The sequence below is a fragment of the Ascaphus truei genome, chromosome 2, assembly GCF_040206685.1.
Source record: "Ascaphus truei isolate aAscTru1 chromosome 2, aAscTru1.hap1, whole genome shotgun sequence".
Classification (NCBI taxonomy): Eukaryota; Metazoa; Chordata; class Amphibia; order Anura; family Ascaphidae; genus Ascaphus; species Ascaphus truei.
In genome coordinates this window covers 184,399-200,722 of record NC_134484.1, presented here as the reverse complement: position 1 = coordinate 200,722, position 16,324 = coordinate 184,399, and the positions used below count along the sequence as shown (strand labels likewise).

At 50.5% G+C, this 16,324-nt stretch overlaps 1 protein-coding gene across 1 annotated transcript in view; it reads right to left on the bottom strand.

Moving 5' to 3' along the window:
* Nucleotides 1-729: 729 nt before the first annotated feature.
* The window catches only part of MROH1 (maestro heat like repeat family member 1), a 157,194-nt gene continuing 141,599 nt past the window's right edge, over nt 730-16,324 (bottom strand). Inside the window, exons 9-10 of the mRNA XM_075580880.1 lie at nt 7,448-7,513; nt 730-2,281 (exon numbers count right to left, since the gene is read on the bottom strand). Coding sequence (XP_075436995.1) covers nt 2,196-2,281; nt 7,448-7,513 — 152 coding nt within the window. The 3' untranslated portion in view covers nt 730-2,195. The remainder of the gene's footprint in view (nt 2,282-7,447; nt 7,514-16,324) is intronic.

Here is a 16,324-nt window from a genome sequence, read left to right as displayed (position 1 = left end):
GCGCCCGGTCACCTCCCCGTGTTACCCGCTCAGTGACAGACGCCCGGACACCTCCCCGTGTTACCCGCTCAGTGACAGAGATCCCCGGTCACCTCCCCGTGTTACCCGCTCAGTGACAGACGCCCGGTCACCTCCCCGTGTTACCCGCTCAGTGACAGACGCCCGGTCACCTCCCCGTGTTACCCGCTCAGTGACAGACGCCCGGTCACCTCCCCGTGTTACCCGCTCAGTGACAGACGCCCGGTCACCTCCCCGTGTTACCCGCTCAGTGACAGACGCCCGGACACCTCCCCGTGTTACCCGCTCAGTGACAGACGCCCGGTCACCTCCCCGTGTTACCCGCTCAGTGACAGACGCCCAGTCACCTCCCCGTGTTACCCGCTCAGTGACAGGCGCCCGGTCACCTCCCCGTGTTACCCACTCAGTGACAGACGCCCGGTCACCTCCCCGTGTTACCCGCTCAGTGACAGACGCCCAGTCACCTCCCCGTGTTACCCGCTCAGTGACAGGCGCCCGGTCACCTCCCCGTGTTACCCGCTCAGTGACAGACGCCCGGTCACCTCCCCGTGTTACCCGCTCAGTGACAGACGCCCGGTCACCTCCCCGTGTTACCCGCTCAGTGACAGGCGCCCGGTCACCTCCCCGTGTTACCCGCTCAGTGACAGAGACACCGGCAGAGAAATCAGAAAATGCAAAACTCATTTTTATTGAAAAAGTATTTTTTATCTGCATAAAGTTCACGTTGGGGGGGGGGGGGGGGAAGGGTCCCCCCGTCTGAAACCCTCTGAAACCCACCCACAGAATTAGAAAACCCAAACAAATATACATATATATCTGCATATATCTATACATACACCCAGCACGGCCTGCAGCCCCATCCTATATACCCAGCGCGCAGGTTCCAAGCAGAACGGAAGCGCTGGAAACACGAGGGACGCGTGTGGCGCACCCAATATACCGCCGAGAGGGGCTGGTGCCGCGCTCACATCAGGTGAAATAATACTCTGAGGCCCAACCAACATATATATATATATATATATATATACCCACCCACACACACACATCCGCCCACCACCAGGGAGTCATCACAACCATCCACGCAACAGAGGGACAAACCGTGTGCTGGTCACGCGTGTCACAGACACGGCTCCAGAGCCCTCATTACCGACACGGTTATTCGGACCATGCGAGTCCGCCCGTGCTAACCGTGGGGAACATGAAATACCTGGAATGTTGCACATGAAATACACGGCACACACATAGATCACGCTCTGCGCTGACACGTCAACACACATGGATAACACTATTATCTTCTGTATGTGTGACATGGATAATACATACGTGTCACTGCACTCGTGTCACGTCAGACACACGGATTACACGGCAGTGACACGTATGGCGTGTTTCCACGGCGTATAATCCATATCACACACAAACGGGAGATAATACTCTGGTGTCACGTCAGACACATGCACAAGATCACGCTTTGCAGTGACACGTCAGACACATGCAGCAGCAGCAGCAGATCACGCTTTGCAGTGACACGTCAGACACATGCAGCAGCAGCAGCAGATCATGCTTTGCAGTGACACGTCAGACACATGCAGCAGCAGATCACGCTTTGCAGTGACACGTCAGACACATGCAGCAGCAGCAGCAGATCACGCTTTGCAGTGACACGTCAGACACATGCAGCAGCAGCAGCAGATCACGCTTTGCAGTGACACGTCAGACACATGCAGCAGCAGCAGCAGATCACGCTTTGCAGTGACACGTCAGACACATGCAGCAGCAGCAGCAGATCACGCTTTGCAGTGACACGTCAGACACATGCAGCAGCAGCAGCAGCAGATCACGCTTTGCAGTGACACGTCAGACACATGCAGCAGCAGCAGCAGATCACGCTTTGCAGTGACACGTCAGACACATGCAGCAGCAGCAGATCACACTTTGCAGTGACACGTCAGACACATGCAGCAGCAGCAGATCACGCTTTGCAGTGACACGTCAGACACATGCAGCAGCAGCAGATCACGCTTTGCAGTGACACGTCAGACACATGCAGCAGTAGATCACGCTTTGCGGGGACACGCCAATAACACAGATAACACACGGCGATGAGCAATGTTTCTATAGAAGACAGTGCTGGTCTTGCTGGTGGTTTGGGGGAGGGATCTTCGCAGCGAACGCCGAGATTAGACAAATTTCACCAGGCGGCCCATGGTCTCAGAAGCCTTAACCCGCACCGAGGGGACCGGGTCTTTCAGAAGGACGATGAGAGCTGGAGAGAAAGCATAGTCACATGAGAGAGACGTGTACACCAGGGGAGGGGTCCCTGTAACACAGGAGGGGGGATAGGTACAGGACAGTTATAGGGGGAGGGGTCCCTGTAATACAGGAGGGGGGATAGGTACAGGACAGTTATAGGGGGAGGGGTCCCTGTAATACAGGAAGGGGGATAGGTACAGGACAGTTATAGGGGGAGGGGTCCCTGTAATACAGGAGGGGGGATAGGTACAGGACAGTTATAGGGGGAGGGGTCCCTGTAATAGAGGAGAGATAGGTACAGGACAGTTATAGGGGGAGGGTCCCTGTAATAGAGGAGAGATAGGTACAGGACAGTTATAGGGTGAGAGGTCCCTGTAATAGAGGAGAGATAGGTACAGGACAGTTATAGGGGAGGGGTCCCTGTAATAGAGGAGAGATAGGTACAGGACAGTTATAGGGGGGAGGGGTCCTGTAATAGAGGAGGGATAGGTACAGGACAGTTATAGGGGGAGGGTCCCTGTAATAGAGGAGAGATAGGTACAGGACAGTTATAGGGGGGAGGGGTCCTGTAATAGAGGAGAGATAGGTACAGGACAGTTATAGGGGGAGGAGTCCCTGTAATAGAGGAGAGATAGGTACAGGACAGTTATAGGGGGAGGGGTCCCTGTAATAGAGGAGGGATAGGTACAGGACAGTTATAGGGGGGAGGGGTCCCTGTAATAGAGGAGAGATAGGTACAGGACAGTTATAGGGGAGGGGTCCCTGTAATAGAGGAGAGATAGGTTCAGGACAGTTATAGGGGGAGGGGTCCATGTAATAGAGGAGAGATAGGTACAGGACAGTTATAGGGGGAGGGGTCCCTGTAATAGAGGGGGGATAGGTACAGGACAGTTATAGGGGGAGGGGTCCCTGTAATAGAGGAGAGATAGGTACAGGACAGTTATAGGGGGAGGGGTCCCTGTAATAGAGGAGGGGGGATAGGTGCAGGACAGTTATAGGGGGAGGGGTCCCTGTAATAGAGGAGAGATAGGTACAGGACAGTTATAGGGGGAGGGGTCCCTGTAATAGAGGGATAGGTACAGGACAGTTATAGGGGGAGGGGTCCATGTAATAGAGGAGAGATAGGTACAGGACAGTTATAGGGGGAGGGGTCCCTGTAATAGAGGAGAGATAGGTACAGGACAGTTATAGGGGGAGGGCCCCCAGTAATAGAGGAGAGATAGGTGCAGGACAGTTATAGGGGGAGGGGTCCCTGTAATAGAGGAGAGATAGGTACAGGACAGTTATAGGGGAGGGGTCCTGTAATAGAGGAGAGATAGGTACAGGACAGTTATAGGGGGAGGGGTCCTGTAATAGAGGAGAGATAGGTACAGGACAGTTATAGGGGGAGGGGTCCTGTAATAGAGAGATAGGTACAGGACAGTTATAGGGGGAGGGGTCCCTGTAATAGAGAGATAGGTACAGGACAGTTATAGGGGGAGGGGTCCCTGTAATAGAGGGGTGATAGGTACAGGACAGTTATAGGGGGAGGGGCACTGTAATAGAGGAGGGATAGGTACAGGACAGTTATAGGGGGAGGGGTCCCTGTAATAGAGGATAGATAGGTACAGGACAGTTATAGGGGGAGGGGTCCTGTAATAGAGGAGAGATAGGTACAGGACAGTTATAGGGGATGGGTTCCTGTAATATAGGAGAGATAGGTACAGGACAGTTATGGGGGGGGGGGGGGGGGGGGGTCCCTGTAATAGAGGAGAGATAGGTACAGGACAGTTATAGGGGGAGGGGTCCCTGTAATAGAGGATGGATAGGTACAGGACAGTTATAGGGGGAGGGGTCCCTGTAATAGAGGAGAGATAGGTACAGGACAGTTATAGGGGGAGGGGTCCCTGTAATAGAGGAGAGATATGTACAGGACAGTTATAGGGGGAGGGGTCCCTGTAATAGAGAGATAGGTACAGGACAGTTATAGGGTGAGGGGTCCCTGTAATAGAGGAATGATAGGTACAGGACAGTTATAGGGGAAGGGTCCCTGTAATAGAGGAGAGATAGGTACAGGACAGTTATAGGGGAGGGGTCCCTGTAATAGAGGAGAGAGAGGTACAGGACAGTTATAGGGGGAGGGGTCTCTGTAATAGAGGAGAGATAGGTACAAGACAGTTATAGGGGGAGGGGTCCCTGTAATAGAGGAGAGATACGTACAGGACAGTTATAGGGGGAGGGTCCCTGTAATAGAGGAGAGATAGGTACAGGACAGTTATAGGGGGAGGGATCTCTGTAATAGAGGAGAGATAGGTACAGGACAGTTATAGGGGAGGGGTCCCTGTAATAGAGGAGAGATAGGTACAGGACAGTTATAGGGGGAGGGTCCCTGTAATAGAGGAGGGATAGGTACAGGACAGTTATAGGGGGAGGGGTCCCTGTAATAGAGGAGAGATAGTTACAGGACAGTTATAGGGGGAGGGGGCCCTGTAATAGAGGAGAGATAGGTACAGGACAGTTATAGGGGGAGGGGTCCCTGTAATAGAGGAGAGATATGTACAGGACAGTTATAGGGGGAGGGGTCCCTGTAATAGAGAGATAGGTACAGGACAGTTATAGGGTGAGGGGTCCCTGTAATAGAGGGATAGGTACAGGACAGTAATAGGGGGAGGGGTCCCTGTAATAGAGGAGAGATAGGTACAGGACAGTTATAGGGGGGAGGGGTCCCTGTAATAGAGGGGGGATAGGTACAGGACAGTTATAGGGTGAGGGGTCCCTGTAATAGAGGAATGATAGGTACAGGACAGTTATAGGGGGAGGGGTCCCTGTAATAGAGGAGAGATAGGTACAGGACAGTTATAGGGGGAGGGGTCCCTGTAATAGAGGAGAGATAGGTACAGGACAGTTATAGGGGGAGGGGTCCCTGTAATAGAGGAGAGATAGGTACAGGACAGTTATAGGGGGAGGGGTCCCTGTAATAGAGGGATAGGTACAGGACAGTAATAGGGGGAGGGGTCCCTGTAATAGAGGAGAGATAGGTACAGGACAGTTATAGGGGGGAGGGGTCCCTGTAATAGAGGGGGGATAGGTACAGGACAGTTATAGGGTGAGGGGTCCCTGTAATAGAGGAATGATAGGTACAGGACAGTTATAGGGGGAGGGGTCCCTGTAATAGAGGAGAGATAGGTACAGGACAGTTATAGGGGGAGGGGTCCCTGTAATAGAGGAGAGATAGGTACAGGACAGTTATAGGGGGAGGGGTCCCTGTAATAGAGGAGAGATAGGTACAGGACAGTTATAGGGGGAGGGATCCCTGTAATAGAGGAGGGAAAGGTACAGGACAGTTATAGGGGGGAGGGGGGTCCCTGTAATAGAGGAGAGATAGGTACAGGACAGTTATAGGGGGAGGGGTCCCTGTAATAGAGGAGAGATAGGTACAGGACAGTTATAGGGGGAGGGGTCCCTGTAATAGAGGAGAGATAGGTACAGGACAGTTATAAGGGGAGGGGTCCCTGTAATAGAGGAGAGATAGGTATAGGACAGTTATAGGGGAAGGGTCCCTGTAATAGAGGAATGATAGGTACAGGACAGTTATAGGGGGAGGGGTCCCTGTAATAGAGGAGAGATAGGTACAGGACAGTTATAAGGGGAGGGGTCCCTGTAATAGAGGAGAGATAGGTATAGGACAGTTATAGGGGAAGGGTCCCTGTAATAGAGGATAGATAGGTACAGGACAGTTATAGGGGAAGGGTCCCTGTAATAGAGGAGAGATAGGTACAGGACAGTTATAGGGGGAGGGTCCCTGTAATAGAGGAGAGATAGGTACAGGACAGTTATAGGGGGAGGGGTCCCTGTAATAGAGGAGAGATAGGTACAGGACAGTTATAGGGGGAGGGTCCCTGTAATAGAGGAGAGATAGGTACAGGACAGTTATAGGGGGAGGGTCCCTGTAATAGAGGAGAGATAGGTACAGGACAGTTATAGGGGAGGGGTCCCTGTAATAGAGGAGAGATAGGTACAGGACAGTTATAGGGGGAGGGGTCCCTGTAATAGAGGAGAGATAGGTACAGGACAGTTATAGGGGGAGGGGTCCCTGTAATAGGGGAGAGATAGGTACAGGACAGTTATAGGGTGAGAGGTCCCTGTAATAGGGGAGAGATAGGTACAGGACAGTTATAGGGGAGGGGTCCCTGTAATAGAGGAGAGATAGGTACAGGACAGTTATAGGGGGAGGGTCCCTGTAATAGAGGAGAGATAGGTACAGGACAGTTATAGGGGGAGGGTCCCTGTAATAGAGGAGAGATAGGTACAGGACAGTTATAGGGGGAGGGTCCCTGTAATAGAGGAGAGATAGGTACAGGGCAGTTATAGGGGGAGGGGTCCCTGTAATAGAGGAGAGATAGGTACAGGACAGTTATAGGGGGGAGGGGTCCCTGTAATAGAGGAGAGATAGGTACAGGACAGTTATAGGGGGAGGGGTCCCTGTAATAGAGGAGAGATAGGTACAGGACAGTTATAGGGGGAGGGGGCCCTGTAATAGGGGAGAGATAGGTACAGGGCAGTTATAGGGGGAGGGGGCCCTGTAATAGGGGAGAGATAGGTACAGGACAGTTATAGGGGGAGGGTCCCTGTAATAGAGGAGAGATAGGTACAGGGCAGTTATAGGGGGAGGGGGCCCTGTAATAGGGGAGAGATAGGTACAGGACAGTTATAGGGGGAGGGTCCCTGTAATAGAGGAGAGATAGGTACAGGACAGTTATAGGGGGAGGGGACAGGGGCAGTTCTGGGAGGGGACAGGAGCAGTTCTGGGAGGGGAGTGGGGCAGTTCTGGGAGGGGAATGGGGCAGTTCTGGGAGGGGAGTGGGGCAGTTCTGGGAGGGGAGTGGGGTAGTTCTGGGAGGGGAGTGGGGCAGTTCTGGGAGGGGAGTGGGGCAGTTCTGGGAGGGGAGTGGGGCAGTTCTGGGAGGGGAGTGGGGCAGTTCTGGGAGGGGAGTGGGGCAGTTCTGGGAGGGGAGTGGGGCAGTTCTGGGAGGGGAGTGGGGCAGTTCTGGGAGGGGAGTGGGGCAGTTCTGGGAGGGGAGTGGGGCAGTTCTGGGAGGGGAGTGGGGCAGTTCTGGGAGGGGAGTGGGGCAGTTCTGGGAGGGGAGTGGGGCAGTTCTGGGAGGGGAGTGGGGCAGTTCTGGGAGGGGGCAGTACTTACAGGATACAAGATGATCCAGATCTACTTGTTTACACTGATCCTTCTGCATGTGCAGCACCAAGAAACCTACAGAGACAAAGCGATGAGGAACTGATACAAACACAAAGAAGAGACCTGTGAGGATTGGAAAGCTCTGTACATGTGAAGAAGAGACCTGTGAGGTTTGGGAAGCTCTGTACATGAGAAGAAGAGACCTGTGAGGTTTGGGAAGCTCTGTACATGTGAAGAAGAGACCTGTGAGGTTTGGGTAGCTCTGTACATGTGAAGAAGAGACCTGTGAGGGTTGGAAAGCTCTGTACATGTGAAGAAGAGACCTGTGAGGTTTGGGTAGCTCTGTACATGTGAAGAAGAGACCTGTGAGGGTTGGAAAGCTCTGTACATGTGAAGAAGAGACCTGTGAGGTTTGGGAAGCTCTCTACATGTGAAGAAGAGACCTGTGAGGGTTGGAAAGCTCTGTACATGTGAAGAAGAGACCTGTGAGGTTTGGGAAGCTCTGTACATGTGAAGAAGAGACCTGTGGGGTTTGGAAAGCTCTGTACATGTGAAGAAGAGACCTGTGGGGTTTGGGAAGCTATGTACATGAGAAGAGACCTGTGAGGTTTGGAAAGCTCTGTACATGAGAAGAAGAGACCTGTGAGGTTTGGGAAGCTCTGTACATGTGAAGAGGAGACCTGTGAGGTTTGGGACGCTCTGTACATGTGAAGAAGAGACCTGTGAGGTTTGGGAGAGCTCTGTACATGTGAAGAAGAGACCTGTGAGGTTTGGGAAGCTCTGTACATGTGAAGAGACCTGTGAGGTTTGGGTAGCTCAGTACATGTGAAGAGACCTGTGAGGTTTGGGAAAGCTCTGTACATGTGAAGAAGAGACCTGTGAGGTTTGGGAAGCTCTGTACATGTGAAGAAGAGACCTGTGAGGTTTGGGAAGCTCTGTACATGTGAAGGGGAGACCTGTGAGGTTTGGGAAGCTCTGTACATGTGAAGAAGAGACCTGTGAGGTTTGGGTAGCTCTGTACATGTAAAGAAGAGACCTGTGAGGTTTGGGTAGCTCTGTACATGAGAAGAAGAGACCTGTGAGGTTTGGGAAGCACTGTACATGTGAAGAAGAGACCCGTGAGGTTTGGGAAGCTCTGTACATGAGAAGAAGAGACCTGTGAGGTTTGGGAAGCTCTGTACATGAGAAGAGGAGACCTGTGAGGTTTGGGAAGCTCTGTACATGTGAAGAAGAGACCTGTGAGGTTTGGGAAGCTCTGTACATGTGAAGAGGAGACCTGTGAGGTTTGGGAAGCTCTGTACATGTGAAGAAGAGACCTGTGAGGTTTGGGAAGCTCTGTACATGTGAAGAAGAGACCTGTGAGGGTTGGAAAGCTCTGTACATGTGAAGAAGAGACCTGTGAGGTTTGGGAAGCTCTGTACATGTGAAGAACAGACCTGTGAGGTTTGGGAAGCTCTGTACATGAGAAGAAGAGACCTGTGAGGTTTGGGAAGCTCTGTACATGTGAAGAAGAGACCTGTGAGGGTTGGGAAGCTCTGTACATGTGAAGAAGAGACCTGTGAGGTTTGGGAAGCTCTGTACATGAGAAGAAGAGACCTGTGAGGTTTGGGAAGCTCTGTACATGTGAAGAAGAGACCTGTGAGGGTTGGAAAGCTCTGTACATGTGAAGAAGAGACCTGTGAGGTTTGGGAAGCTCTGTACATGAGAAGAAAAGACCTGTGAGGTTTGGGAAGCTCTGTACATGAGAAGAAGAGACCTGTGAGGTTTGGGAAGCTCTGTACATGTGAAGAAGAGACCTGTGAGGTTTGGGAAGCTCTGTACATGTGAAGAAGAGACCTGTGAGGGTTGGAAAGCTCTGTACATGTGAAGAAGAGACCTGTGAGGTTTGGGAAGCTCTGTACATGTGAAGAAGAGACCTGTGAGGTTTGGGAAGCTCTGTACATGTGAAGGGGAGACCTGTGAGGGTTGGGAAGCTCTGTACATGTGAAGAAGAGACCTGTGAGGTTGGGGAAAGCTCTGTACATGTGAAGAAGAGACCTGTGAGGTTTGGGAAAGCTCTGTACATGTGAAGAAGAGACCTGTGAGGTTTGGGAAGCTCTGTACATGTGAAGAAGAGACCTGTGAGGTTTGGGAAGCTCTGTACATGTGAAGAAGAGACCTGTGAGGTTTGGGAAGCTCTGTACATGTGAAGAAGAGACCTGTGAGGTTTGGGTAGCTCTGTACATGTAAAGAAGAGACCTGTGAGGTTTGGGAAGCTCTGTACATGAGAAGAAGAGACCTGTGAGGTTTGGGAAGCTCTGTACATGTGAAGGGGAGACCTGTGAGGTTTGGGAAGCTCTGTACATGTGAAGAAGAGACCTGTGAGGTTTGGGTAGCTCTGTACATGTAAAGAAGAGACCTGTGAGGTTTGGGAAGCTCTGTACATGAGAAGAAGAGACCTGTGAGGTTTGGGAAGCTCTGTACATGTGAAGAAGAGACCTGTGAGGTTTGGGAAGCTCTGTACATGTGAAGGGGAGACCTGTGAGGTTTGGGAAGCTCTGTACATGTGAAGAAGAGACCTGTGAGGTTTGGGTAGCTCTGTACATGTGAAGAAGAGACCTGTGAGGTTTGGGAAGCTCTGTACTTGAGAAGAAGAGACCTGTGAGGTTTGGGAAGCTCTGTACATGTGAAGGAGACCTGTGAGGTTTGGGAAGCTCTGTACATGTGAAGGGGAGACCTGTGAGGTTTGGGAAGCTCTGTACATGTGAAGAAGAGACCTGTGAGGTTTGGGAAGCTCTGTACATGTGAAGGGGAGACCTGTGAGGTTTGGGAAGCTCTGTACATGTGAAGAAGAGACCTGTGAGGTTTGGGAAGCTCTGAACATGTGAAGAAGAGACCTGTGAGGTTGGGAAAGCTCTGTACATGTAAAGAAGAGACCTGTGAGGTTTGGGAAGCTCTGTACATGTGAAGAAGAGACCTGTGAGGGTTGGAAAGCTCTGTACATGTGAAGAAGAGACTTGTGAGGTTTGGGAAGCTCTGTACATGTGAAGAAGAGACCTGTGAGGGTTGGGAAGCTCTGTACATGTGAAGAAGAGACCTGTGAGGTTGGGGAAAGCTCTGTACATGTGAAGAAGAGACCTGTGAGGTTTGGGAAGCTCTGTACATGTGAAGAAGAGACCTGTGAGGTTTGGGAAGCTCTGTACATGTGAAGGGGAGACCTGTGAGGTTTGGGAAGCTCTGTACATGTGAAGAAGAGACCTGTGAGGTTTGGGTAGCTCTGTACATGTAAAGAAGAGACCTGTGAGGTTTGGGTAGCTCTGTACATGAGAAGAAGAGACCTGTGAGGTTTGGGAAGCTCTGTACATGTGAAGAAGAGACCTGTGAGGTTTGGGAAGCTCTGTACATGAGAAGAAGAGACCTGTGAGGTTTGGGAAGCTCTGTACATGTGAAGAAGAGACCTGTGAGGTTTGGGAAGCTCTGTACATGAGAAGAGGAGACCTGTGAGGTTTGGGAAGCTCTGTACATGTGAAGAAGAGACCTGTGAGGTTTGGGAAGCTCTGTACATGTGAAGAGGAGACCTGTGAGGTTTGGGTAGCTCTGTACATGTGAAGAAGAGACCTGTGAGGTTTGGGAAGCTCTGTACATGTGAAGAAGAGACCTGTGAGGTTTGGGAAGCTCTGTACATGTGAAGAAGAGACTTGTGAGGGTTGGAAAGCTCTGTACATGTGAAGAAGAGACCTGTGAGGTTTGGGAAGCTCTGTACATGTGAAGAAGAGACCTGTGAGGGTTGGGAAGCTCTGTACATGTGAAGAAGAGACCTGTGAGGTTTGGGAAGCTCTGTACATGTGAAGAAGAGACCTGTGAGGTTTGGGAAGCTCTGTACATGTGAAGGGGAGACCTGTGAGGTTTGGGAAGCTCTGTACATGTGAAGAAGAGACCTGTGAGGTTTGGGTAGCTCTGTACATGTAAAGAAGAGACCTGTGAGGTTTGGGTAGCTCTGTACATGAGAAGAAGAGACCTGTGAGGTTTGGGAAGCTCTGTACATGTGAAGAAGAGACCTGTGAGGTTTGGGAAGCTCTGTACATGTGAAGAAGAGACCTGTGAGGGTTGGAAAGCTCTGTACATGTGAAGAAGAGACCTGTGAGGTTTGGGAAGCTCTGTACATGTGAAGAAGAGACCTGTGAGGGTTAGGAAGCTCTGTACATGTGAAGAAGAGACCTGTGAGGTTGGGGAAAGCTCTGTACATGTGAAGAAGAGACCTGTGAGGTTTGGGAAAGCTCTGTACATGTGAAGAAGAGACCTGTGAGGTTTGGGAAGCTCTGTACATGTGAAGAAGAGACCTGTGAGGTTTGGGAAGCTCTGTACATGTGAAGAAGAGACCTGTGAGGTTTGGGAAAGCTCTGTACATGTGAAGAAGAGACCTGTGAGGTTTGGGAAGCTCTGTACATGTGAAGAAGAGACCTGTGAGGTTTGGGAAGCTCTGTACTTGAGAAGAAGAGACCTGTGAGGTTTGGGAAGCTCTGTACATGTGAAGAAGAGACCTGTGAGGTTTGGGAAGCTCTGTACATGTGAAGAAGAGACCTGTGAGGTTTGGGAAGCTCTGTACATGTGAAGGGGAGACCTGTGAGGTTTGGGAAGCTCTGTACATGTGAAGAAGAGACCTGTGAGGTTTGGGAAGCTCTGTACATGTGAAGGGGAGACCTGTGAGGTTTGGGAAGCTCTGTACATGTGAAGAAGAGACCTGTGAGGTTTGGGAAGCTCTGTACATGTGAAGGGGAGACCTGTGAGGTTTGGGAAGCTCTGTACATGTGAAGAAGAGACCTGTGAGGTTTGGGAAGCTCTGTACATGTGAAGAAGAGACCTGTGAGGTTTGGGAAGCTCTGTACATGTGAAGGGGAGACCTGTGAGGTTTGGGAAGCTCTGTACATGTAAAGAAGAGACCTGTGAGGTTTGGGAAGCTCTGTACATGAGAAGAAGAGACCTGTGAGGTTTGGGAAGCTCTGTACATGTGAAGAAGAGACCTGTGAGGTTTGGGAGAGCTCTGTACATGTGAAGAAGAGACCTGTGAGGTTTGGGAAGCTCTGTACATGTGAAGAAGAGACCTGTGAGGTTTGGGAAGCTCTGTACATGTGAAGAAGAGACCTGTGAGGGTTGGAAAGCTCTGTACATGTGAAGAAGAGACCTGTGAGGTTTGGGAAGCTCTGTACATGAGAAGAAAAGACCTGTGAGGTTTGGGAAGCTCTGTACATGAGAAGAAGAGACCTGTGAGGTTTGGGAAGCTCTGTACATGTGAAGAAGAGACCTGTGAGGTTTGGGAAGCTCTGTACATGTGAAGAAGAGACCTGTGAGGGTTGGAAAGCTCTGTACATGTGAAGAAGAGACCTGTGAGGTTTGGGAAGCTCTGTACATGTGAAGAAGAGACCTGTGAGGTTTGGGAAGCTCTGTACATGTGAAGGGGAGACCTGTGAGGGTTGGGAAGCTCTGTACATGTGAAGAAGAGACCTGTGAGGTTGGGGAAAGCTCTGTACATGTGAAGAAGAGACCTGTGAGGTTTGGGAAAGCTCTGTACATGTGAAGAAGAGACCTGTGAGGTTTGGGAAGCTCTGTACATGTGAAGAAGAGACCTGTGAGGTTTGGGAAGCTCTGTACATGTGAAGAAGAGACCTGTGAGGTTTGGGAAGCTCTGTACATGTGAAGAAGAGACCTGTGAGGTTTGGGTAGCTCTGTACATGTAAAGAAGAGACCTGTGAGGTTTGGGAAGCTCTGTACATGAGAAGAAGAGACCTGTGAGGTTTGGGAAGCTCTGTACATGTGAAGGGGAGACCTGTGAGGTTTGGGAAGCTCTGTACATGTGAAGAAGAGACCTGTGAGGTTTGGGTAGCTCTGTACATGTAAAGAAGAGACCTGTGAGGTTTGGGAAGCTCTGTACATGAGAAGAAGAGACCTGTGAGGTTTGGGAAGCTCTGTACATGTGAAGAAGAGACCTGTGAGGTTTGGGAAGCTCTGTACATGTGAAGGGGAGACCTGTGAGGTTTGGGAAGCTCTGTACATGTGAAGAAGAGACCTGTGAGGTTGGGGAAAGCTCTGTACATGTGAAGAAGAGACCTGTGAGGTTTGGGAAGCTCTGTACATGTGAAGAAGAGACCTGTGAGGTTTGGGAAGCTCTGTACATGTGAAGGGGAGACCTGTGAGGTTTGGGAAGCTCTGTACATGTGAAGAAGAGACCTGTGAGGTTTGGGTAGCTCTGTACATGTAAAGAAGAGACCTGTGAGGTTTGGGTAGCTCTGTACATGAGAAGAAGAGACCTGTGAGGTTTGGGAAGCTCTGTACATGTGAAGAAGAGACCTGTGAGGTTTGGGAAGCTCTGTACATGAGAAGAAGAGACCTGTGAGGTTTGGGAAGCTCTGTACATGTGAAGAAGAGACCTGTGAGGTTTGGGAAGCTCTGTACATGAGAAGAGGAGACCTGTGAGGTTTGGGAAGCTCTGTACATGTGAAGAAGAGACCTGTGAGGTTTGGGAAGCTCTGTACATGTGAAGAGGAGACCTGTGAGGTTTGGGTAGCTCTGTACATGTGAAGAAGAGACCTGTGAGGTTTGGGAAGCTCTGTACATGTGAAGAAGAGACTTGTGAGGGTTGGAAAGCTCTGTACATGTGAAGAAGAGACCTGTGAGGTTTGGGAAGCTCTGTACATGTGAAGAAGAGACCTGTGAGGGTTGGGAAGCTCTGTACATGTGAAGAAGAGACCTGTGAGGTTTGGGAAGCTCTGTACATGTGAAGAAGAGACCTGTGAGGTTTGGGAAGCTCTGTACATGTGAAGGGGAGACCTGTGAGGTTTGGGAAGCTCTGTACATGTGAAGAAGAGACCTGTGAGGTTTGGGTAGCTCTGTACATGTAAAGAAGAGACCTGTGAGGTTTGGGTAGCTCTGTACATGAGAAGAAGAGACCTGTGAGGTTTGGGAAGCTCTGTACATGTGAAGAAGAGACCTGTGAGGTTTGGGAAGCTCTGTACATGTGAAGAAGAGACCTGTGAGGGTTGGAGAAAGCTCTGTACATGTGAAGAAGAGACCTGTGAGGTTTGGGAGAGCTCTGTACATGTGAAGAAGAGACCTGTGAGGTTAGGAAGCTCTGTACATGTGAAGAAGAGACCTGTGAGGTTGGGGAAAGCTCTGTACATGTGAAGAAGAGACCTGTGAGGTTTGGGAAAGCTCTGTACATGTGAAGAAGAGACCTGTGAGGTTTGGGAAGCTCTGTACATGTGAAGAAGAGACCTGTGAGGTTTGGGAAGCTCTGTACATGTGAAGAAGAGACCTGTGAGGTTTGGGAAGCTCTGTACATGTGAAGAAGAGACCTGTGAGGTTTGGGAAGCTCTGTACATGTGAAGAAGAGACCTGTGAGGTTTGGGAAGCTCTGTACATGTGAAGAAGAGACCTGTGAGGTTTGGGAAGCTCTGTACATGTGAAGAAGAGACCTGTGAGGTTTGGGAAGCTCTGTACATGTGAAGGGAGACCTGTGAGGTTTGGGAAGCTCTGTACATGTGAAGAAGAGACCTGTGAGGTTTGGGAAGCTCTGTACATGTGAAGAGAGACCTGTGAGGTTTGGGAAGCTCTGTACATGTGAAGAAGAGACCTGTGAGGTTTGGGAAGCTCTGTACATGTGAAGAGAGACCTGTGAGGTTTGGGAAGCTCTGTACATGTGAAGAAGAGACCTGTGAGGTTTGGGAAGCTCTGTACATGTGAAGAAGAGACCTGTGAGGTTTGGGAAGCTCTGTACATGTGAAGAGGAGACCTGTGAGGTTTGGGAAGCTCTGTACATGTGAAGAAGAGACCTGTGAGGTTTGGGAAGCTCTGTACATGAGAAGAAGAGACCTGTGAGGTTTGGGAAGCTCTGTACATGTGAAGAAGAGACCTGTGAGGTTTGGGAGAGCTCTGTACATGTGAAGAAGAGACCTGTGAGGTTTGGGAAGCTCTGTACATGTGAAGAAGAGACCTGTGAGGTTTGGGAAGCTCTGTACATGTGAAGAAGAGACCTGTGAGGTTTGGGAAGCTCTGTACATGAGAAGAAAAGACCTGTGAGGTTTGGGAAGCTCTGTACATGAGAAGAAGAGACCTGTGAGGTTTGGGAAGCTCTGTACATGTGAAGAAGAGACCTGTGAGGTTTGGGAAGCTCTGTACATGTGAAGAAGAGACCTGTGAGGGTTGGAAAGCTCTGTACATGTGAAGAAGAGACCTGTGAGGTTTGGGAAGCTCTGTACATGTGAAGAAGAGACCTGTGAGGTTTGGGAAGCTCTGTACATGTGAAGGGGAGACCTGTGAGGGTTGGGAAGCTCTGTACATGTGAAGAAGAGACCTGTGAGGTTGGGGAAAGCTCTGTACATGTGAAGAAGAGACCTGTGAGGTTTGGGAAAGCTCTGTACATGTGAAGAAGAGACCTGTGAGGTTTGGGAAGCTCTGTACATGTGAAGAAGAGACCTGTGAGGTTTGGGAAGCTCTGTACATGTGAAGAAGAGACCTGTGAGGTTTGGGAAGCTCTGTACATGTGAAGAAGAGACCTGTGAGGTTTGGGTAGCTCTGTACATGTAAAGAAGAGACCTGTGAGGTTTGGGAAGCTCTGTACATGAGAAGAAGAGACCTGTGAGGTTTGGGAAGCTCTGTACATGTGAAGGGGAGACCTGTGAGGTTTGGGAAGCTCTGTACATGTGACGAAGAGACCTGTGAGGTTTGGGTAGCTCTGTACATGTAAAGAAGAGACCTGTGAGGTTTGGGAAGCTCTGTACATGAGAAGAAGAGACCTGTGAGGTTTGGGAAGCTCTGTACATGTGAAGAAGAGACCTGTGAGGTTTGGAAGCTCTGTACATGTGAAGGGGAGACCTGTGAGGTTTGGGAAGCTCTGTACATGTGAAGAAGAGA